This window comes from Podarcis gaigeae (genome assembly GCF_964106915.1).
Source record: "Podarcis gaigeae genome assembly, chromosome: 10".
NCBI classification, from domain to species: Eukaryota; Metazoa; Chordata; class Lepidosauria; order Squamata; family Lacertidae; genus Podarcis; species Podarcis gaigeae.
In genome coordinates this window covers 13,075,845-13,100,595 of record NC_139686.1, presented here as the reverse complement: position 1 = coordinate 13,100,595, position 24,751 = coordinate 13,075,845, and the positions used below count along the sequence as shown (strand labels likewise).

The following is a 24,751-nucleotide window of genomic DNA, read 5'->3' as shown; positions in this document are numbered from 1 at the left end:
CCAGACCAGCATTTCCCAGAGTAATGCCTTCCAGGAGTCCCAACTCCCATCAGCCCCACAAACCCAACAAAGAACTAATAAGGATTGGGGGAAGCCACGTACGCCACCTTGAGCTCCTTGGAGGAAAAGGTGGGGTATATGAGCAATAAATAAATAAAAAATATTTGGAAACCATGGATATCTTAAATGTGGAGGGGCGATCATATCTGTCCTTTCTTCTCCTGAAGTTCATGTGATGTTCTGAAAGTCCGAACAGAACCTGTATATGCATGCATTCATGCTCCTTGATGACATGTGCAAGTCATATGCACATAGGCTCTCTTCAAACATTTAGATCAATGTATAGAGAAGGTTGGGACGCGGGTGGTGCTGTGGTCTAAACCACAGAGCCTAGGGCTTGCCGATCGGAAGGTCAGCGGTTCAAATCCCCACGACGGAGTGAGCTCCCATTGCTCGGTCCCTGCTCCTGCCAGCCTAGCAGTTCGAAAGCACATCAAAGTGCAAGTAGATAAATACCAGTAGGTACTGCTCCGGCAGGAAGGTAAAGGGTGTTTCCATGCACTGCTCTGGTTCGCCAGAAGCGGCTTAGTCATTCTGGCCACATGACCCAGAAGCTGTCTGTGGACAAACGCCGGCTCCCTCAGCCTATAGAGCGAGATGAGCGAGCAACCCCAGAGTCATTCACGACTGGACCTAACGGTCAGGGGTACCTTTACCTTTATAGACAAGGTTACGACTATGGGTTATGGACATGATTATCTGCTTTTCTCCATGCTCCAGATATTCGAACAAGGCTCTGGTTAATTGTGCAAGTCTCCACACCCATCTCTGATCATTGCAGGTTTTTCCTGCTATGTCTGAGTGGGTGTTTGCATCCTTGCATTACATCTTCCCCCACATGTATTCTCATATTTATTTTATTTTTAAACACATTTTGTCTTTTGATGCTAAACACACCCTGATATTTTATGATAGGGCAATATAGAAAAATCACTAAAATAAATAGAAATTGGGATTGGACTTTTGGAATTGCCTATATTTACAATCTATTTTTACAATATATATTTTTACAATATATATTTACAATAATCAACTCTGAACGCATGAAACAATACCAAATAGTGTTGTTGTTGCTTTGTTGCTATTTGCTGGTTAAATTTATAATCAAACCTCTCCACTGCATGGTGTTCAGCTAAGAACAGTGATGTTCAAAATAACCATTAGCCCAAGTTGTTGTTTTTAAAAAATCTGCTTAAATTCAGTAAGCATAAAAATGTTGACAAGGGAATGCTTTTCCAATGAAGAATGGCACAGAACTTCATTAAGCTTGCATATTTTCATTTATAGGCCTAGATGCAAATTTAGAAATATCTCCTTTGTGTTAAGTTCACCTTCGCCTAGTAAGGAAAGGCTGCCACCAGGTGAGCTTGTTCCCTGTTGATGGGCATTTCCAAGTTCCCTGCTGCTTTCTCCTTCTTAGGATCCTTTATCTTGACTTCACAGCCCTTCAAACAGCAATAGCCACAGGTCTCGAGGGCAGTGTTCTATCTGCACTGTTGAAAGCAATGTGCTTCCGGATACCAGTCGTTGGGAATCACAAGTGGGGGAGAAAGCTATTGCAGTCAGGTCTCGCTTGCAGTCTTCCCAGAGGTATCTGGTTGACCACTTTGAGAACAGGTTGCTGGGCTGGATGGGCCCATTGGCCTGATCCTGCAGGGCCTTCTTATGTTCTTAAAGAGTGCCTTCAAGCAGAGGACTGTTCTCTGTAAAGTGGGGTGCATATCCACCCTACAAACGCCTGTGGTTTTTAACATGTATATGTAATGTAAGCATACTGCCTGCCTGTGAGTGTCAGAGAAAGGGTGTTTGTACAGGAACGGACATGATCAAGTGGTGATAGGGTCAAGAGACTGAGATCCTATTATGTCTAGGGCCCAACTGCAGGAAACTGGGGGAAAGGAGGAGGAAGGAAGTGAGTTGTTGTGGAAAAGAAATAGAGGATAGTGATATAAAGAATCCAGAACCGTTTTTCCTTTTTTTAAGGCAAAGGATAGCCTTAAATGATAGTCTGGATAGCTTGGTTGGTTAGAGCATGGTGCTGATAATGCTAAGGTTGTAGGTTCGATCAGTGGTGTAGCATGGGTTGTCAGCACACGGGGCAAGGCAAGTAATTTGCGCCCCCTAACCCATGGATTTGTGCCCCCTAACCCATGGATTTGCACCCCCTAACCCTAACCCCCAGATGTTGCGCCCGGTGCGGCCGGCCCCCCCTGCACCCCCCACGCTACGCCACTGTGTTCGATTCCCATATGGGATAGCTGCATATTCTTGCATTGGACTAGGAACTGATCCTCAATTCTACAGTTCTATGATTCTAAGTGTTGTTCTTGCTATGGTACATCTCTGTTGTCTGGGCAATTTGCAGAATAGTCTCCATACTAAACAGGGATTTCCTAATGGAAGCCTCCCCAGAAAATCTAACCAATCACATCTGCTTGGCTGGCAGTTGAAGGCTTCCCTGCACACACTTCACTTCACTCCTCTCTTCCTCTTGCTGCTGAGGGTGAGCAACGCAACGTAATTTCTTGTGTTGGACCATCCCAGTGGCTGCAGGCATCTTCATTCTCTCCCTGTGTCTCACCTGGTTGAGGCTGTTTGTCGCTGATGTGCTAAAACTCACTGTGGCACGGACTGGTGTGTTTCACACAAACGGTGCACATAAACGTGTTGCATTCGGGGTCAGCCCTACCCTTAGACAGAGTGAAGCAACTCCCTCAGGTGGCCGACGCTGGCGTGCAGGTGGTGAAGTGGTGAAGGACAGAGCTTTGTGTACCACCCAGCTCTGGAGGGAGCCAGATGAATCGTGAGAGAGAATGGCAGCACTGCAAGCATCCTGCTCACCCCTGGGACATTCTGGGATCAAATCGGAAGCCAGGATGGTTTCTGCAATTCCAAGAATGCCCCAGGCAAATAGGGGTAGTTGGAGGGTATGAGATAGAAAGAGAACTGCAAGTAAATTAATGTGTTGCTCCACCCACTTTTGCCCTTGGCCCCGTCCAAACAGTTTTTCAGGCTGAAAAATTCCCCCACCCCTTCCTAGCCTGTCTGATTGTTATGGAATAATTGAAAGTACCTGCAGAAGCCAGAAGGTTCTAAGTAGTACCATTACAACGTCTGTATTAAAAGACCCTCCAAGCATCCCTATTTTTCAGGAACAGTCCCGGATTTACAGAAGCCACCCCAGTTTCTGATTTAATCCTGGACTGTCCTGCTTTTCCTTAGGGCATGTCTTTTCCTTAGGGCATTTTTCACCAGAGAAATGTTGGAGGGTATGGCGTTATTTTAACCCAGCATTCCTCAGCCTGGTAGCCTGCCAAACCCTTGCCTTGGTTGCATAAACTCATCCCTCGTGCCCCCTACCTAAAGGAGCATTTATACCCCCCATCGATCAGCCCGGATATTGAGATCCAGCTCTGAGGGTCTTCTGGCTGTTCCCCCACTGTGAGAGGTTAAGTCACAGGGAACCAGGCAGAGAGCCTCCTCGGTAGTGGCACCCTCCCATCAGATGTCAAGGAGAAAACCAATTATACAACCTTCCGTAGACCTCTGAAGGCAGCCCCATTTTAGGAAGCTTTTAATGTATGATGCTTCTTTGTTTTGTTTGTTTTTTTGTTGGAAGCCACCCAGAGTGGTTGGGACAACCCAGATGGGTGAGATACAAGTGATACATTATTATTATTATTATTATCATTACCCTATGAAAAGCATTGCTCAGAATAGTGGTTTGCATGACCCACTAAGGAAGAAAGTAACGCAATAAAATTTAGAACAGTAACAGCTGATTTCACATTTATTCAAAATCCAGTTTAAAAACTATTTAATCTAATTAAATGAAATTGGTGAACTTGAGCCAGTGATACCAGCTTTTCAAAGCCTGGTAGCTATTTACACTTCCAGTACCCCCTCTTCTCACCCTGCTCCAGGTAATCCCACTGCCCTCCAGGGTGCGGTATCACTTATTTTGGGAACCACTTCTTTAGTTGGGGTGGGGTGGGGCTGGACTACAACTCCCATCAGCCCCAGCCAGCATGATAGGAGTTGTAGCTCAGGTTGTGCCAAGACTGCCTTAGCCAGGGTTGGAAGCAGAAGGAAATGCGGGGAAAAGATCCACAAGCAAGAGAGAGGGCAAGCCAGGAAAACTGCGTAGACCTGGAAAATGGTGGTTGCGTGTGTTTGTGGTTGTGTGGCTGGCTCGATCGGGATTTACAGACACAAACATTGCACCATATGTGGCTTTCTGTCCCTTGTGGCGCAGTCTCTCCTCCTATTCCATAAAGCCAAGGGTTTTATTGTTTGTGTTTTTTGAACTGAGTTAAACTTTTTTTTTTTTTAGTGATCTGGGGAGAGTGGGGGGGGGGGGCGCTATGGATTATCCTCTTACCCCCACCCCCCAACCCCATAGTTTGTGGTGATGGCGGTGGTGTTGCCAGGCTGCTTCCTCGCACTTTGTGGGCAAGGCAGTGAAACCGACAGAGTGAATGACAAGTTGTTTACAGGTTTCCTTGAAGGGGCCTCTGGTATATTTCAATCTGTCAAAGTTGCTTTTCTTTCTCCAGAACAATGCTTGATTGTTGTGTAGGGTGTTTTTTTTCTTCTTCCCCTTCCCCTTCCCTTTGCACAGAGACTTTTTATTTTTTTTAAAAATGAAGAAGAGGTGAGAAAATTATATATATATATATATATGATATCACACACACACACCATGTACAGAAACCCTTTGGAAATATTGAAGATTGTCCTTAGGTGTTCAGAGTTTTTTTTTCTTCCCCCTTCTCCCTCTCTTTCTCCTTCCCTCCCTCCCTTTTTTTCTAACTCCTCTCAATGAGTTGCTAAGTGCTTTTCTGTATTAAGCCAGCAGCCCTTGTTTAAGTTTCTTTTTGGCCACTGATCTCCCCCCTAGCTTGCCTCCCTCCCCTTGGCAGATCTTTCTCTCTACAAAGGGCAGAGTGATGGGTGTCAGGCTTGCCTATTAGATAATTCTGGTCAACAGAATCTGGCAGAGATTTTTAATAATAATAATAATAATAATAATAATAATAATAATGGTGCAAACACACACTCACATGTTTACTGCCTGCCTGTGCTAACTAACAGCTATGTAGACCTATAAATTAAGACACATATTGAATATAACAAATTTCTACATGCTATTCAGGTATTGATCCTCTCCCTCCGACTTCATATTTGTGGAGCCGAGGCTTGACTACCAGAAATTTGCCAAGGACTCATTCAGTATGTGGTTGTGTTGTACGTGTGTTGTTGTTGTGCAACAGAGATGCTCACAGAGAAAGAGAAACAGGGAGAGGGACTTTTGCAACTGATTTCTCCCCTCTTAAAAGATTAAGCGAATGGGGAGGGGGAAATGATCTTTAGTGGCAGAATTAGATATTGGGATATCCAAAGTGTGTGTCCGTCCATATCAAGATAGGGAAAACATAATTTGGCCACACTAGGGGAAGATCCTAGACGGGGAAATTGCTTAGGTTGTGTGTGTGTGTAACACGTGCGTTTCTATTTATAACTGCATTTCTGCTGGAATAAGTGTTGCAAATGTGCATATTCCACACCTCACCATTCCCAGTAACGCCCCCCCCCCTTCCCCGTCCTGAGCACATTGGGGAAATCGAGGCTGGAGGTGGCGATTGCTATTTTATTTTGCGAGCACAAATTTTTGGTTTTGAAATTGGCAGGATCCTGCACGAAGCTTTCAGATGTGCGTGCGCGTGTGTGTGTGTCACAGACAAGTAGTGGTTGCGTGTGTGTGTGGCTATTGGAGAAGAGGAGAGGATGAAAGGAGCTGACTTTGCAAGGGGTGGGGGGCGGGGGGCTGTGACAAGGAGAGGGGCAATAAAGGCAAAAGCGGACAGGCACCCCTGAGGTTGGCGGAGGCTGCTGCCTGCTTGTCAGACCCCAGCCATGTGGCGCGGCGGTGGGGGGAGCTTGCTCGACGCTGTCTCCTTCAGCTAAAGTGCGCTACCCCTTTAAGAGACTGGTCAAGGAGTCCCTAGCTCACAGAGGGAGAGCGAGCGAGAGAGAGAGAGCGAGCGAGAGAGAGAGCGAGAGAGAAAAATCAATCGGTTTAGGAGGTTTGGATTCACTTGACAGGTTCAGTTGGAGGCGATCATAGCTGGCTACTGTGACAAAGGGGAAAAAATTGTGCTTTTTTTATTTCCCCCTTCAGCATGCTCACTGACCCCGATTTACCCCAGGAGTTTGAAAGGTGAGTCCAGGAGATCAGTGTGTGTGTCTGTATATATTTATAATATATCTGCTTTGCATGCATTCGCTACTGGGGTGTGTGTGCGTGCGCGCGTTTAAATATTACGATGATGATTTGAGATCTTTCCAATGTTGTTAAAGTGCAACTTTCCCTGTATGCGCGTCAATAATATATATGTATATCTATATATATTTAAAAAGAAAAATCCGGAGTAGTAAAACAAACAAACAACCATGCACTTTATCTCCCTCCCAGCATGCAGTAATGTCAGATTACTCCGGATCTATGTTTGCTGTTTGCTATTTTTTTCCTCTCTCTCTCTCTCTTCTCCAACCGCGCACCATTTCCATCTCCTGAACTAGATTGAAAGGGATCACCCAAAGTCCTGTAACCTACTTCGACAGCGATGCCTTTCGGATTTTGTTTAGCTCCCTGCTAGAGATTTGAATGAACATCATCATGACTGTATATCTCTGTCTTTTGCTCCGCCGCCGCCCCTCTTTCTGTTCTCTCCCCCCCCCCAACCCCGCCGCTCCCGGCTCCTTCTTCTGAATTAATCTACTAGATAATGAGAAGCAACAATGTCTTAGAAGACATTTTTTTTGGTCTTTATTTAAAAGGGAAGGGAGGGAAATTAAATCTTCCTTGCCTTTTTGGAGAGAGCGCTTCCTGGAATGAATGGAAGAACTGGCGAGGCTTTAAACTTTCAATTTGATCCTTCCATTAAAAAAAAAAGTTTCTAGGAAGCACATGACTCCTCTCCCCTCCCGTTGGTAGTTGTGGTTGATCTAACAGGAGTGACTATTTGGAGGCAAGTTAACATCATCCCAAGCTTGAACAAGCAAAATAATAAACTAAAACACAGAAAGTGGGTTTGGGAAGCGGAGAGAGTGGAGTGGAACAGTTCATTCTGAATTTATCAGTACCTCTTTTTGACTGCGTGTCAAAACCTGCTCTTTTGATTTATGACCTGTTTGCCTTACCATCCTCTTCCCCTGTACTTCTACCACCCACTTGCCAAAGTTTAGAAGTCCTTCAGATCCTAGCTGTTCATGAGGTCTAGATCCCAAGTCTCCTTCTCCTCCCATAGATTGCTCAGTTCACATAAATCTTGACTTTTGCTAACTATGTTTGAAGATTACTCTCAACCACTTGTACACTGTGGAACCAAGATCATCCCACTCTGACTGCATCCCCATCCCACTTTCCCCCCTGTATTTTAAGCTTGTAAATAGCCCATGTTTGGCTATGAGAAGGGACTCAAAGCCTTTGCATTTCTAAGTGGGTCTTTATAAAGAAAAATGAAAAGGCTTTAAATTGTCAGAGCGCACGTTTCCCAGCTTCCCCTCCCCACGGTTCATGAAAGCTACATTCTGCATAAACATTTGGTTGCATCTGACTATGTAATGCAAGCTAGGTGATAGACCAGCTGGTAAAAAAATATGGTAAGCCAAGCTGTTCAGCTTTCAGATTGCTGAATTTGATAGTAAAAGGCACAGGGAGGAAAATATCCGTCAAACATCTTAAGAGGGCAGAGAAGTTGCAAGTATAGAGTGCAAAGAATACTAGATTGCCAGAGAACAAACTAGCTAGGGGTGTATGTGTACAGATACACGTATGCATATCTGTGTGTACACCGATGTGTGTGCACCTATATAGCTTTATATACCAGTATAAAGCAACTGAAATCAGTAAGGGGGGGGTGGTTGTTCTGAAAACTACTGTATTTCGTAACTCTAACCCTTGACAGAAAACACTTCGGGCTGGCACTTCTGAATGCCTTCCAAGGTTTTATTTGATCCAATTAATTTCTCTTCTTTGTTTAAAATCGCTGACATTTCCCCCCCTCCCCCATTTCATAATATTGTGATACGGACATACCTGCGAGAACTTAACTGTTTATCTTAGTAAAAATCCTAGGTTAACTTGGCAAAAACTGGTTTCTTTTTTTTTCCGGGGAGGGGAAGAACTCTAGAGGTTTGAAGCTATTCTGCATGGCATGTCCATAGCAACATGCTTACAAATATATAAAGTGTTTGTGTTTTGTTTTGCTATCTCTGTGTAACTTTTCCTCTGAGCTGAATAGGTGCAGAAGGCAGGGATATAAACTGGTGTGTTCTCTCTTCCTATGTCCTGCTTTAAAGAGCTCGCTTTCATTTTCATTTTGAAACTCAACTTTTGAGTTGATTGCCCCCTTTCTTTTTCATCTCCCTGATGAGGTGTGTGTTCAGAGTTTTACTCTTATTTCTGTTTGTTTGCTTGTTTGAAGGCGGGAGAAGTACTGGTTAAATAATCCATATGTTATTAGCCTTAACAGACATGTAGCTATCAAGGTATATAGACAGAAATAGTTAAATGGAGGGGGGGGGGGGAGGACGAGAATGAAACCTTGCCATACAATTCTTTTTATTTACCATTTTCCATCTGTGGTTTTAGCTGGTAATACAAACCAATATCTCTGTTAATCATTACCATTTGTTTACATTCTCTGTGTTTGACTGTAGTTACACACACATGGAGATCTGTACAGGTTGTGGAAGTTATTCACAACACAACATGCACAATTCACATGAAGACTCGGGTTGCGTAGATAGAGGATGTTCTTGCAATCTCTCCATTCTCCACACACACACACACACACCCGGCCCTCTCGGAGCCTAATGTTGTTTGTGCATTTTGCTGAAATCAGTGTTCTCACCTGTCAGACCCGAACTACATTGTTATTAATGCTTACAAGGCCCGTTCTGCACAGGCCGTGGGGTGGGCTACAAGGAGACATTGATTTTATGATCCAGGCATTTTGGGTGGTAGTCCAGTTTCTCAGTCGCCAAGTTTTTCAAAGGAAGAGATATTCCGCACCCCCCCCCGCCTTTCTAGCACATTGATTTCTTCTGAAACTTCCATAACTTCACTTTACATCTTGTGGGGAGGCAGTTGTCTCTCATGGAAAGGGAGATGATCCAGTTTCTCTTTTGCTTTGCTTGCTTCCTCCCCCTCCCCTTGCCCTTAACTTTGGTAACACAGAAGCCTAGAAAGAAAAGTGTCTATTGCATCCTCGAGAAAGACTGGGATGAATCTTTGACCATATTATCCTCATTGGTGAATTAGCTGTTTGCTGATCCAAACTCAGGGCAGGTTTAGCATGCAGACAGAGAGATTGTCTGTCCCTTCTGTTTTTCATCTTGTTTTTAAATCGAGAAGGGGTTCTACCAAAACTTTGAAAGGCACTCCAGACAGCTGAAATGTCGAGTGCTAAAGGTACTGAGAGGTGGGTTTTGATGAGGTACTATGTGACCGCCCAATTTTATTCTAGGGTGTATAAATAAAATAAAAATAAAATATACACCACCAAGATTTAATTTTCTTGCTTTTTTCCAAAATAGAGACCCAGCCTATGTTAGATACAAAAAGGCAAGTCAAGGTGAAGTTCTGACATACTCAAGCAATTGATGGGAGGGACCTGTAACTTCAGCATTAGGGACGTTGCTGTGAAATTTTACAAGAACAATTAAGAGCTCAGAAACGCCTGGCATAAACGCTGAATGTCTTCATAAAAACCTTGTCAGTGGAAAAACAAAAGGGGCTGCTTGACAACGTTCGTGGTGTGTGGGATGCTTTTTGCAAACCTAAAGGAACTGGCGTATATTGTCATGATTTCTCTGTAGACCCAAAGAATAGGCATCGGAAGACGAAGATGGGCACATGGACCCACGAGTCTTCAAAGTGAAGGATGGGTTGTGCTCTTGATAAACAACAGGGGAGGGAGGAAAGGAAGGGATGTTTCATGCAAAATATTTATTGGCTCACTTGCTCTAAAAAATAATAATAATTATGGGGCGATCCTAAATCAGCAGCTGACAAGGAAAGTTCAAGGTGGTAGTTTTTTTAAGTAGTCTGTGGGGCAGTAATATATTTGTGAATTGTGTTTTTCTTGTCATTTTGCTTGCTGAATTTGTTTTAGTGTTCCTTCGGTGCCACTAAATGACAAATCCTTTCCCTGCCTATATGGCAGTTTTTGTCTTGGCTAAAGTTTCCCAGAAGGGATGCACTGCCCCACACTTGCCTCCTGTTTTGGTTTTTTCCGAAAGTGGAAAAACTGACAGCCTTCCGTCACTGGGATGGGTCAGAATGGTATTCCACAATTCCCTTCCAGAGTGAATGTACTACAGGGCTCCCCCTCTCGCCTTGCTCCCCTTAAGCAGCCAAACCGGGTGGTGGTACTGGTACTTGGCACATGGTGTCATTTCAACTCCATGTTCCCACCTCTCCTTGTATTTCTCTGATTTGTACCCATGGCCTGGGAATAACCACAAACATCCATTTTGTCCAAACAAAATCTGGCCCGCTGACGTCTCTCTGCATGAAAGCAGAAAGAATAATGTGTTTTCAGTGTGTTCATTTGGCACTTATTTTCGAAGTGATTTTGCACACTTGGGTGGTTTCTCCTCTTCTTTTTTTCTTTAGATCTCTAGGAAATATGCTGGCTATAACTTATCTGAGGGTTCTTGTTGCTGCTGCTGCTGCTGCTGCTGCCTTTAGTTTGTAGCCTGTAGATTTCAATGAACAAATCAATAGATTCGTACCTCTCTCTACGGCTAGAATGGTGAGGCAGGGCTGGACGCTATTTTCTGAGGGAGCGGAGAAGTGACTAATTCCACGGAAGGAGCCTTGAGCTTCTGGCTTGAGCCAAACGCAGGATTTAAGTTGGCCAGATTTCGGGCCGGCTGGTTTGCTGTTGGCACTGGAGGGGTTAATCTGAGAAGTGACAGGGAGAGGGGTGGGTGGCCAGTCTGCTGCCCCCTCCTGCTGTCCTGCAATCAAGCCATGCGACTTTAAAATGTTTGCTTGTGAGGACAGTGTGTGTGTGTGTGCCTGCTACTTTGAAAAGCCCCCCCCCCAACCTTGTTTCTTCTTTTCCCTCTTGTCCAGAGACATTAAGCATAATGAATGCAAGAGGTATTTACAGCTTCTTAGAGAGCTTCTAACTAGCAGCAATATCTGTGTCGGAGCCTTATTAAAAATGTGACAACCTGTCTTGTTGTTTTAGCCATGGTGCTTTTTGATAGGGATTGAATAAGTTTCTCTTGGCTCCTTCGGAAATCTATATTTTGCTTTGGATCAGGCTGCATTTATTTAGCTGGCAAGTGTGCATAGGGGTGTGTGTGTATCTCAAACAGATGATAAAGCGAACAAATGACAGAACAATATCACTTTGGGCAATTCATCACATTAGTTGTTTTAAATCTTATTGCAAAGCAAATATCTTCACCTACCATTTAGTTAAGTAGCGTCAGTGTTACTGACACACACAAACACGCTACGATTTCTTGGGCAATAATGTCATCATAATTGTAAAGCTCAGAAGGAATCCCTACTCCAAATACAGGTATCACTTGACACTCTGTACGCTTTGATAACGCGATAATTTTAGGAGAATCTTCTCAAACAGTTTGCACTCTTTCTCTGCTCTTGCCAACATCTTTGTTTAGAGGGGTAAAGCAGAATCTTGGGGCAGGGAAAACATACTTGAAACACCCCAAAAATGTTTTATATCATTTGGAAATGCTTCTGTATTTCCGACACTCAGAATAGGGATGAATTGGCATGTATTTAAATAATAATAATCTTAGAGTGATGGTAAATGAAATCAGCTTGGAGCAATTATTGGGATGAGGAGCTTGGTTAAACTCATCCTCTCTCTCCCCCCCTTCCTTCTGTCTTCAAATGTACTCTTTAATTAACATGGGCTAAATTAGCTGCTTTGCTAACACTCCAACTAAAGTGGGTTGTGGACCAAGCTGCAGCAAAGGAATAGACTGAACGGTGTGCTTTTTGTTTTTGTGAACTTCTGCTAGATATTTTAAAAATAATGCCTGATACTGGATATCAGCCCTTCTGAGTGATTCTAGTGAGATATTTGCTTCCTAAAGGTAGGAGATCAGTTCAGGGTTGAATTCAATTTTTGGCTTTCTCTCTATTATTTTTATTATTATTATTTATTATCCCTCCTTCGAAACTGCCTTTTCCAAAATCCGTTTTGTCTGGTTCCCTTCTGCTCTGGATATCGTGCACTGTCTAATCCAAGACAACCACTAGGGGGTTATTTGTGAGCAGATACCGTACCTTCCCTTCCTGAGAATAGCCATCTCTCCTCGGCAGCACTCTTACGCCTGACCTTTGGTAGGTGGATAAGCTTTTGCAGCTGAAAAGTTTTGCTCAAACCAGCATATCTTTATTGCACAATAGACCTGTTCGCAGAGGAGCCGACAGGAGGGAAGACCCAGTTTCCTAGATGTCAACGGCCGAGTTTTTCTTTTGCAAAGGACTTGCTGAAAGTCCATAAAGCGAGGAATCGTGGTGTTAAAACAGGGAAATTATATGGGAGTGTGTTTCTCCAGTGGGTGAGGGGTGGTGGTGGGGAGAATTAAGACGTGAAGAAGTGGACCCAGCTCCCACAACTGCCACAAACATCAGAGCTTAATCTGTTGGGATTCGGTCGTGAAACTTGTTGACAGTTTTTGCCTGTTTGTTTGTTTTTCTAGTGTGCTTGACATTTCTGGCTGCCATGTCCTTTGGCCACCGTTCTTGTTAACTCATTTATTGGAGTGGGTATAATAATTATAAACACGCAAGGCATTGCCGCGTTAGCAGAGGCTGGTAATTTTACACCTTGGAAATCGGCATTGCACCTGCTCAAGGGGGGGGGGGGGAGAGAAATTGCTGGCATCCCGGTCCGATAGATCTGTGTAGCTGCAGTAGTGCCCTGAGTGGTCTGTGCCGGCAGGGCCACAGAAGCAGGCCGCGGGTGCAAAAGCTGCGTGGAAGAAGACCATCTTGTTTGCTTCGACCCCGTTCTATTTTTAAAATGCGTTCCGACATGATCATCACAAATTATTACGTACCAAAGGCCGGCTCCAAAAATATCACGGAAAACGTATTTTATAAAACACTTGCGATGCCTGATATTAGGGGCAGAATGCAGTCAAAACGAAAGACTTCAAAGCCCAGTTGATTTCAGTGGGTGAATTAAGCACATTCTCTCTCTTTTTTAAAAAATCCCTCTTCCCTCAAGTTGAAATCGATGAGACTTGGCTGGATCATTCCCTGGGTGCTAGCAAATCACATCAGTGCGAGTCACATTAATAATCTCCGTTTAAACCATGTTGAGAAATATATCTAGATTTGTTTTTCACTTGGGATAAACTGTGTAGCAAAGGTCTGCATTGCTCTTGGAGGTAGTTTGTTAAAGGTCTCCACTGACCTTTTAAAAAAATAAACTGGCATCTCAAATACAAATAAATGTTATATCAGCTTTTTAAAAAAAATAATAATTCCACGTTGTTCCAGGACCGCTCTTCTGTAACTAGGAAACTTTCTGATATCCGTAGTCTGACAGGCACTATCCTTGCCGTTCCTGTCACAATAAATGCTGTACCTTAGGATATGTTTTGCTTAAAGGATGACGTATCTTAAGAGGAAGGTGAAAGGATTAAGCGACAGCCTGGGACCCAGGATTTCCTCAATTATACTGACACACATACCTTAAAGTGCTACCTCGAATTTATGAAATCCCATTAGGGGAAAAATTGTTGCGACCCAGTATACCGAGATGTGGAGCAGGGCACATGCCTCTGTAGCGGCCAAAAAAATGTATTTAGAATACATCGTTGTTGAATCATTCCCCAATTCCAGCCATATTGCACCCTGGTTATATGCCACGGAGCAACTGCATGCACAGGATGTCTAGAGGTAATAGTCCTTTTGCCAGAATAATAGTAGCATATTTCCACAAATGTTGTAGTCTTAGTTTGGCTCTCAACACCCATGTGTTCTGCTCATCATTTTGTCCGAGCCATTTGTTGAAATTATTCTTTCAGGGGATTGGGTTCGTTTTCACAGAACTAAAGATGACAGGTGTTGATACTGTTGATAATTATAACAAACTTGACGAAATACTCCTTGCTTTTTTTAATCCTGTTTTTCCCCCCTTCACCACAAGCATCAAATCTTTCTAAAACCACCATTCTTCTGTTAAAGGGATACTTTATATTAAATTTCACGAGATACATCAATTTGTAGTTGATGTCCTTGTGTTGTTGTTTTTTAAAAAGTGATTTTCACTCTTCGTGGTGTTGTGAAATGCTACATTGCTTTACATTTAAGTTTTGTTGAGGATCTGTATTACATCCCTTCTTTTAACCTAGATTGTGTTGACGCGAACGCACTAAAAGATCCATCCTTTCTTTGACAGAAATCTTCTAATTCTTGCACAGTCCTTAACAGAATGATGCTTGCCTCATATTGAGTAGGACCATAATTCATGTCCCACTTCTGGGTTTTTCATATATATCTCATTGGTCGCTATGGAAAATAGGATGTGGCACTAAATAGGCCTTGATGATGTTTCTCAAGACACTTAACGGGGGATTTTTGGGTTGTTGTTGTTTCGGTTTCATTTTCTATTTTCTCTTTTTTATATTGTGATTTTATGTTGTGAACCACCCTGAGATATATGGGTATAGGGTGGTATGCGATTTTAATAAATATTACTAATAATGATAATAATAGCTATGGGGCTGTTTCGTTTGTCTGGGGTAGTAAAGCTTCTGTGTGCATTTAGTTGACAGCTTGATCCATAGTTCTAATGAGTGGGTGTACTTCAGAACCATTTTAGTATAGTGAGCAGAATGTTTGACTAGAGTGGGGAGATTGGTTCAGGTCCAAAGACTCATTCATTGGCCTTTGACCAAAATGCCCTATCACATTCTCAAGTGAAGAAGGCACATTGCTAAGGATGGGTAAGTGAATCAGGATATATCCAATCCATTTCAGTTTCACAGCTTTTTGCCCATAATTCTGTTCTTGTTTCCATATTAATCTGTGGGTTGTTGTTTTTTGCATATATAAAAATCCTCTTAAAACATCTCTGCATGTGCGTTTCCCTTAAAACATATTTAGATGCGTGTTTGCTTTAAATATATATATTTAAATGTGTACTCCTGTCAAGAGCTGCTTCCCAGCGTATGGAGAACTGGAAAAAATAACAACCAGAACGTGAAACTCCAAGAGATTCAAATCAAACCATTTCATGTAGGAAACAAGGAAGATACTTGCATAATGTTTTCATCAGACTCGGTGATGACCATTAGCTTAGATTGCTTTAAAAAGAGACCAGACAAGATTCATGGATGATTTGTATACAACTATGAATAAGGGTCCCCCCTCCCCGCCATGACTGCTTAACGGGATCTCTGACTATCAGATTCTAGGTTAACATGACAGGGAACGCCTGCTGGCCTCATTCTCTGTGGGCATTGCAGAAGATCTGGATAGCCACCCCTGGCAACAGAAATGCTGGACTAAATCGACCCGGGGCCTGATCCAGCAGGGCTCTTATGTTCTTATTGCAAACCATTTTGCACATTAATAGTGCAAGATAATAAAAAAGCAAGATAATCTCACTGTAAGATGTGAGCTGATGACAATTTCAAGCTGTTGATTTCAATGGGATTTTGTCCAAGCTGTGTTTGACATAACTTGGCTTTAATAGGATTTTCTAGGCCCCAGGATCATTATCTCTGCTTAGGTAGGGGCAACTCTGTCATTTTTGTTTTCTCTCAGTTTCATTTCCCCCTGCACAAATCTTCAATTCAGTTTATCCTACCGGTTCATCAGTCGGTAATTTTTTAAAATTTAAAGAACTCAGGAAAATTCACCACCATTTTCGTGCATGTTTTTTAGCCTTAATAAATGCATTTTTTTTGCAAGCAATTTCCCCCCCCCCAATATAATGCACTTTATGTTACTTAACTAGTATATGCTTTTTTTACATGCACTTTCCTCAAACACATGCATTTTATTTTATTCCGGGAAGGGCAAATTGTGAAGGACGGCTGTGTTTCATATTTTATATTAAGAAGTGCTAATTAGGCAGGTTTGTGTTAAAACGTGAACCGAACCAAATTCCCTCCAGCTTTCCCTCCGCCTAAATATACTTGTTGAACATTTTGTATCCTCGGCAAAGTGTTAAATTTCCACTTGTAAAGTAGAATATGCGATATTGTTCTTTTCTCCCGGTAACCAATCTAGCACCTAGTGTGGTTGCAAATGTCAATTTCTTGGTCGATAGGGAAAAGATAAAGAGGCTGTGTACCGTCCTGCTGTTATGAGCAGCAAAAAGGGTCTCGCGCCCCACAGGGCAACGATAATGTGGCCACTGGCAAATTGGGGCTAATTGTCAGTGGCAAGTAGAAGCGCTGCTTTCAGAAAGTTGCTAACTTCATGCCGGCGATCCGGTGTACAATAAATGGGTTGCGTGTTTCCGTGTCAGTCCCTGATACTGTTAAGCTGAAGTGCGTTGCTTATTTAACTGTTTCATAATAGTTCCATCCTTTCTACTCTGAGACGTCAAAGATAGCCAGAGTTTCACTGAATCATAAAATTGTAGAGCTGGTAAGAGACAACAAGGGTCGTCAAGTCCAACTCCCTGCAATGGATGGATAAGTTTCATTCAGAGAAGTACAAAATCTGTTGGAACGCGAACAAAAGAAGCTGCCTTATGCTAAGTCAGAGCACTGGTCCATATAGCTCAATACTGCCTGCACTGACTGGCAGGGCCTCTCCAAGGTTTCGGGCAGGAGTCCCTCCAGCCTTACCAGATTTGCTGGGGATTGAACTCAGAGCCTTCTGCATCTGAAATCAATGTCCCATCGGAGGCTGCTCCATTTGGATGAATGGGGCACTACCCACCCAACTCAGCCTGCTCTCAGCCAGCTCCCTACCTACTTTCCCACTTAAAACCCAGGGCCTGTGGATTTTTTCGGATTATTTAAAGAACTATTGTAGTATGATGAATTCGCGAGCAGGATTTGAACTATGAGTAACAGAAGGAATGAAAGATTATCGTATTGTGCTGTTGTTATGATATCAGAGAGAAGATAAGGTGCAGCAAGGGGGAGAAATATTTTTTTTTTAAATCCACCGTGGAAAATGAGGTGTGAAGACCATAAAACAAAAGAACAATTCATTATGTATTGAAGTGTATATGTGATTTTTTTAAAAAATAATTTAATAATATATAAATGGGAGGGACGACGACAATCCATGAGATGGTTCTGCCTATTAGCTTCCTCCTCCCTAAGTCTCAATGCCACCCCTTTGTAGAACTGAGCAGGGAGGGGACAAAAGTAGAATTAGCTTCAATGGGCACCAGGTGCCACGGCAGTGCCCCCAAAGTCCTTTCTCCAAAGGATAGATCGGTTCCAATCAGCCCACTGGTCTGAGAGGTGTGGACATATCAGAACCCCCAAGACTGATTTCCTCAAGCACCCCAGTGTCAGACTATTTGTCCCTGTAGCCCAGTATGGTCTACTCTGACTAACAGCATCTTTCCTGAGTCTCTGGCAGAGATCTCTTCCATGACCTACTCTTCTTTAAGCTGAGGATGTTGAGGGACCAAATCTGGGACCTTCTGCATACAAAATATCTGCACAAGCATTAAGCTATAGCTTCAAAGTTTGACGTGAAAGGTTGGGTAATCTGGATTTATGTTCAAGGTCAAGGAAGAGTTGTTGTTGTTGTTGTTGTTGTTATGCCGCTCATCTGACTGGGTTGCCCCAGCCACTCTGGGCGCCTTCTAATAAATTACAAAGCCACAGTAAACATTAAAAACTTCCCTATACAGAACTGCATTTGGATGTCTTCCAAAAGTCAGATAGTCGTTTATTTCCTTGACATCTGGTGGGAGGGTGTTCCACAGGGCGGGCACCGAGAAGGCCCTCTGCCTGGTTCCCTGTAACTTCACTTCTTGCAGTGAGGGAACCGTCAGAAGACCCTTGGAGCTGCATCCCAGTGTCCTGGCTGAACAATGTGGGTGGAGATGCTCTTTCAGGTATACAGGGTAGAAGCTGTTTATGGCTTTAAAGGTCAGCACCAACACTTTGAATTGTGCTTGGAAACATAGTGAGAATGTTTGGTGGTCTGCCTGAGGTTTGAATGACTATCATATTTTGGGATCAAGGAATCTCCTGATCTGAAGCTGCACCTTTGTCTAGTTGACTAACAACCCTGCCTCCACTTTTCCTTCCCCCCCCTCTCTCTCTCTCTTTCTCTGAGAGAGAGAGATTTTATATCTCCCCTCTGCCTCTTGTATGTGGGTTAGCTCCTTAGACTGAAACAACGGGAATAGTGAAATAAAACTATTCTTTGCTAGGGTTTCATGAGCGGGGATCTACCAAGTGTGCATTTCTATCCCCCAGCTCTTCCCAAGGCAGCGATTTAAGAAGAAAATAAAAACAACATACTGAATTAAACACATCAACAACCTTAATCTTAAGATTGTACCACATCTGTTCGAAAAACTATTATGGTACTTTGAGGAGGTGTTCAGGCTCAAGTTTTGGGCAAGAAGGCTGTAATAGCATCCTCCATGCAAGCTGCTTGGGAATATGAGGACACCACCACAGCCCAGTTCACAGCATGACAGCACTGGGAAAGGGCTATGGTTCATTGGTAGAGGACATGCTTTGCATGCGAAAGGTTGTAAGTTCAATCCCTGGCATCCACAAACAGATTTCCAGGTAGGGTCAGGGAAGACTCCTGGCTGATTCTGCATAATTCTTTGTTCCAACTGCAAAAACATACAAACAACAAGCCACCTACAACTAGGTATGGGTTTTACTAAACTTTCTTAGCTTAGTTTGCATATTATGCGAACTATTTGTTAATTTTGAAAGTTGTATGATGGGCTAGGATAAGGTTAAGCAATCTCCCACTCCCCCAACACGCATTCCGATTTCCCACTCGAAGTTACTCCTTTCAGGGCTGGAAACAGATGGCTGAGTTTTCTAAGATAATGCTACTTGTAACATGTATTTGAACCTTCAAAGGCTAAATAGAAATTAAGGCAGTTGTAGATGTTAAAGGTGGCAGCCCTATGCCCACTTTCCCTGAAAGTAAGCCTCACTGTGGACATTACATCTTATAAAGTGTGTCTAAAATATTTTCACCAATATGTGCATTTTCATGCACACTTTAATATATGCCTTTTTTTGTACTCATTGCTCAGCTGGAGAACTGCACTGCAAAATTCGGAGAAGTGCGAATTTCAAAGGACCATATAACACCGGTCCTGAAAGACGTACATTGGCTCTCAGTACATTTCCGAGCGCAATTCAAAGTGTTGGTTGCTGACTTTTAAAGCCCTGAACAGCCTTAGCCCTGTATACCTGAAGGTATACAGTTGTTAATAGCAAAAGTTCAAAATAGGCATTCACACGATACGCAGCCTCTATAGTTGTAACCTGCCGCATGCCTGAATATCTCTGGCAGAACGAAAGCTGACTTTAGGCATAGCAAGGCTAGAGTGCAAGTCTGCTTAGTTGAAGAGTTAGTTTGGTCTGGCTTGGTGATGCTTTGCTGGAGCGAATGAAAAACGCACTGTTTCTGAGACGATGCAAGTTGATGGCACATGGGGCATCTGCATGCAACTGAGTCCTTGATTTGTGGGTAAGAAAGAGTCTGGCCTCCGTTGAGCTTTGAGGTGTGCCTTGTGGGTGAGAAACCAAACCCGCCATCGGCAGAAAGTGACTAGATGTGGGTACAGCATGGAGGTTCAAGATATACACAGGGTGGCTTAAAAACAAAAAAGGAAATGCAAGTGTTAATTGCAAATTTTGCAAAGTTAGTTATGGAGGTATCACTGGAGGAAGGGGTGATTAACACTTCCACTTCAGTCTGCTGTTGCAATCTTACCCCTACCCCCAAGAAGACTTTCCTCTGCACTGTCAGACCACTGCTACAACCAAATTAGGAACCTAAGAAGCTACCTTATACAGAATCAGACCATTGGTCTATCTAGCTCAGGAAAAGCATTGTTTACACTGGCTGGAAGCAGTTCTCTAGGGTTTCTGGCAGGGAACATTCCCAGCATTTCTTGGAGATACTGAAGACTGAAGTGCAACATTCTGCATGCAAAGCCGATCTTCTACCACTGAACTTACTCAACTGCACTAATAATAATAATAATAATAATAATAATAATAATAATAATACAAAACTCCAGATAGCAGTGCGTGAGCTGTTATACACTACTCACCAGGCAGAAACATTCCTCTTCTCCCAGGACTTTGGCTAATTCAACAATCAATGGACATTGATCATATATTTTTGTGTTTCTATGTTGTCATCCACCCTGTGTTCTTCGAGTGAAGGGCAGTACAGTAAGTAAGTAAGTAAGTAAGTAAGTAAGTAAATAAATAAATAAATAAATACTTACTCTTTCTCAGGACAACCTCCTCTAACCCAGCAATATGGGCATAACAATACTGGTCTACTCTGCAGGGCTGTTGTGATCCTTGCAGTCAGAATTTCCCCACTATAAAATGAGTAGAATAATGGTGGATTTTAGTTGCATTGAGGGGCTACTTTAGTAATTAAAGAATAATATTCACCCCAAGCCCTGCATGAATAATACCTGAATCAGAGCAAGAACTGTCTTTGCCGGCTTCCGCTGTCTGCTTGTGGCGCCTTTTGATGTGGATAATACAGGTTAATCTCCAGAAGCGTTAATGTGCAGAATATTCCGCAAGGTTGTGTGTGTGGATTAGATGGCGGAATCATCTCCAGATCTTTGATTATAAAATAGGGGCATGTGGATGAATGGGCTCAGAATGTTTGGACACTCTTTGAAAGAAAGGCTGTAATGGTGCTTCGCAAATCTACCTATCTTCCTACTTTCATTTGTGGTCAGTAAAAAATTTAATGTTTCCCAGTTGCTTTGTGATCTTAAAAAAATAGGGTGGGATGGAATTAGAATAGAGAGTTCCCAGTTCCTTTTTTAAGAGAAGCCTTCTGTCCACAGCCAGAAGATTCCAACTTGATTTCTGACCCACCAGTAAATTCAACAAGTGCTTTCTGATCCTTAGATCCTTTGCCAGACTCTAGCTGTTTCCGTGGATAGGAGTAAATTGCATTAGGAGGCCAGAATGTAAGAGGCAAGACTCAAGGTATGGGATCTATCTAAGCCCACTTTATTAACTGTAACTCTAGGAACTTATGGACTGCACAGGGAAAAGACCAAGTGCTGGAAATATTCAAATCCTCTATCAGGCTCCTGAGCTCGTTGTGGTAGGGTAAGCCTACCATGCAGGAATGAAAGATGGCAGTAATTCCACCTCTTCTCACCTGCCACACCTCTTCAGGTGGGGAGCGAGGTCTTCCTGATTCACACTCCTATTGAGTGCTGCAATTGCAAGAGTTAAGCCAGGCATAGGCAAACTCAGCCCTCTCTATGTTTTGGGACTACAATTCCCATCATCCCTCAGCACTGGTCATGCTGGGAGGGATCGTGGGAGTTGTAGTCCCAAAACATTGGGAGGGCTGAGTTTGCCTATGCCTGGGTTAAGCTCAAAAGTGATCCATGCCCTACTACATGGAGCCCAGAGGCCCTTGTGCAAATACTTACCATTTCTGCCAGCTTCTTCCCTTTTTTGTACACCTAAATCACCAAATGAGACCAATCAGTATAATTATCCCACTTCCACTGCTAACTGCACCTGCCTAGCACTGCAGGACAGTGGCGTAGCGTGGGTTGTCAGCACCCGGGGCAAGGCAAGTAATTTGCGCCCCCTAACCGTGGATTTGCGCCCCCTAACCCTAACCCCCAGATGTTGCACCTGGTGCGGCCGGCCCCCCCTGAACCCCCCATGCTACGCCACTGCTGCAGGATGGAGTAGGTGGAAAAAAACCTCTACCTCCCCCAGTCGATCACAGGAGAGGACAAGAATGCCTTCTGGGCCAGGAAATCCTGACTAAAGAACTGTGGCAAGAGAAATTGATGGACTATGCGGAATTGGCGAAATTGACACATAAACTACGTGACAAGGGTAACTGTGACTTTAAAGAAGAATGGGAACCTTTGACGAAGTATTTAAAGAAACAACAAAATGAACTGGACTCCTTGGCAGGGTTTGAATAAACATTCATATATATTTTTATTGGTAGCATACAGATAGATAAATTGAGGATCTTTACAATTTTCTAACATGCAGAGAATAGCATGTGCTGAGAAACCAGAGAGAGGAGCTGAGGGAAGTCTGGGGGGGTTGGGGTGGGGTGGGAGGTTTTCTTTTTCTTTTTTAGGGGGGAGGGGGAGGGGAGAAATGGGGGGGGGGAGAAATGTGGATTATGTATTTTTGATAAATTGTTATGTTGAAATCATATATATATATATATATATATATATATATATATATATATATATATGCAGGTTTTGGTGTCCTCGGGTGTCTTCCCGTGTAAAAGTTGGGGTGTCTAGGCGACGTTTCGACGAGGTCTCACTCGTCATCTTCAGGCTGGTGCTTTCGGCTTCTTGTTACTGGAACAGAGCGGGATCTCAATGTTTGAGTTCCTATAAATACTGTAGAGGGGGTGTGGTGTCTAGCCTCCAATGTTCTGGGCAGAGAGGAAGTTCCCAGGCTAGTGTGCCTTTTCTTCTTTTGTTCCTTAATTACTTGAGAGATACCTTGAGTGATTTCTTGAGTGATATCCTGAGTACCACTTAGGTGGGTCATTAGGTGTGGATTAGTTGCTAAAGTCTTTGTGTCTTGACCTCTTGAACTTTGTGAAGAGTTTTCCTGAGAAGATGGCTGTATTGCACTTAGTTGTGCTTTGGCTTGGCTTCGTGTATAGGGGCGAGCTGTGGTTTTGTGGCTTGTGTCAGCCAGATCTGTGTAGGGATTGCAATCCCTACACAGATCTGGCTGACACAAGCCACAAAACCACAGCTCGCCCCTATACACGAAGCCAAGCCAAAGCACAACTAAGTGCAATACAGCCATCTTCTCAGGAAAACTCTTCACAAAGTTCAAGAGGTCAAGACACAAAGACTTTAGCAACTAATCCACACCTAATGACCCACCTAAGTGGTACTCAGGATATCACTCAAGAAATCACTCAAGGTATCTCTCAAGTAATTAAGGAACAAAAGAAGAAAAGGCACACTAGCCTGGGAACTTCCTCTCTGCCCAGAACATTGGAGGCTAGACACCACACCCCCTCTACAGTATTTATAGGAACTCAAACATTGAGATCCCGCTCTGTTCCAGTAACAAGAAGCCGAAAGCACCAGCCTGAAGATGACGAGTGAGACCTCGTCGAAACGTCGCCTAGACACCCCAACTTTTACACGGGAAGACACCCGAGGACACCAAAACCTGCATTCCTGTACCCGTGAAAATCTACGAAAGCATATATATATATATATATATAAAATTCCTTCTGGGCCCCTACTGTGATGACCACCTTATCTGCATCCCAGAAAGATGGGCCAAGTTGCTCGTCTACAGAAAAGTGGGGTTGAGGAGGGTTTGCTGTTCCTACACAGCACTGGTGCCCATCCAGGAACTAAGCTGGACACAGTTTCCTGCCAGGCTTCCATTCCCTCCAATAAACACGCTCCCTCCCAGACCCCCTTTTGGGGCTGGACTTGGGGAGCAATACCACTTTTATGCTTTTGACTAGGTCCTGGTTTTGTCCGTTCGATCGTTGAACTTGCAATGTGCCTGTGAATTGGCTTATTTTAGAAAAGCATTAAAATAGAAAGATAGCCACGAAGCGCGCGAGAGAGATGCAAATGTTTTAAACACGATGACTATTTATTTAATTTGTTTCCCACTCAGTTGATAGCCTGTTTGACCATATGGGGCACTTCACACCTATTTAAGTTTTAAAATATTACCATTTTCTTTCCCTAGCCGTAGCACTGAGGTGAACCTAGAAGACATAATATATTCATGTTTGCGCATATACGTGTATATTTGTGCGGCTATACGGATCTCTCTCTTGCACACACGCCCTTGATCAGAATCTTGCCAGGGTCTCTCTCTATATCTCTGTTCGTCACATAATGGGGGGGGGGGGGAGTTTATATATAGCTACAGAGATGACTCCAATTTGGCCCCAAGTGTTTCTACGCCTTTCTTTTTCTGCTTTTTGCATTATGTAATTGCCAGCATATTACATAATTTTGTACAGCATTAAAATGCGTTCGGGCCGACGGTGGCATTTCTAACAAAGAGGGCATAGCTCAGATCTTATATGTTTTATTATGGCTCTTACTTGAATAATTAGGCTTTCTTTTACTGTGCCAGTGATTATCATTATTGAGAAACTTTAGGGTTGAGGCTCTGATATTTAAGGTTCTTTTAATTATTATTTGGCCTAAATGAGTGATATCGGAAGTGGGCAGTCTGCTGTTAAATGCTGGGTTAATTAAATATTTCTGAATGCTCAAACTCTTTTGCTCCCCCCCCCCCAAATTTTCTTTAAAGAGGCTACCAAGCTGAAAACTTTACTTATCAAGAAATGTTTCCCCAGTCAGAAAACCCAGAATGTTTTGGAGCCTCAAGTTATTTGTCTGAGTCCTTAAAAAAAGGGGGGGTAGACAGGCAGGCACATTTACATAAGGGAAAC

The 24,751-nt window shown here is 43.2% G+C and overlaps 1 protein-coding gene across 18 annotated transcripts in view; it reads left to right on the top strand.

Moving 5' to 3' along the window:
- The window catches only part of SOX5 (SRY-box transcription factor 5), a 769,299-nt gene that overhangs the window by 364,792 nt on the left and 379,756 nt on the right, over window positions 1-24,751 (top strand). For 2 of the 18 annotated variants that reach the window (XM_083700223.1, XM_083700222.1), the window contains exon 1: window positions 5,960-6,280. The exons of 12 other annotated variants lie outside the window; for them this stretch is intronic. In XM_083700223.1, coding sequence (XP_083556349.1) covers window positions 6,243-6,280 — 38 coding nt within the window. In that variant the 5' untranslated portion in view covers window positions 5,960-6,242. Of the gene's footprint in view, window positions 1-5,959; window positions 6,281-24,751 lie in introns of those variants that run through there. 4 more of the 18 variants (XM_083700219.1, XM_083700229.1, XM_083700218.1 and 1 more) reach the window with 3 other exon arrangements.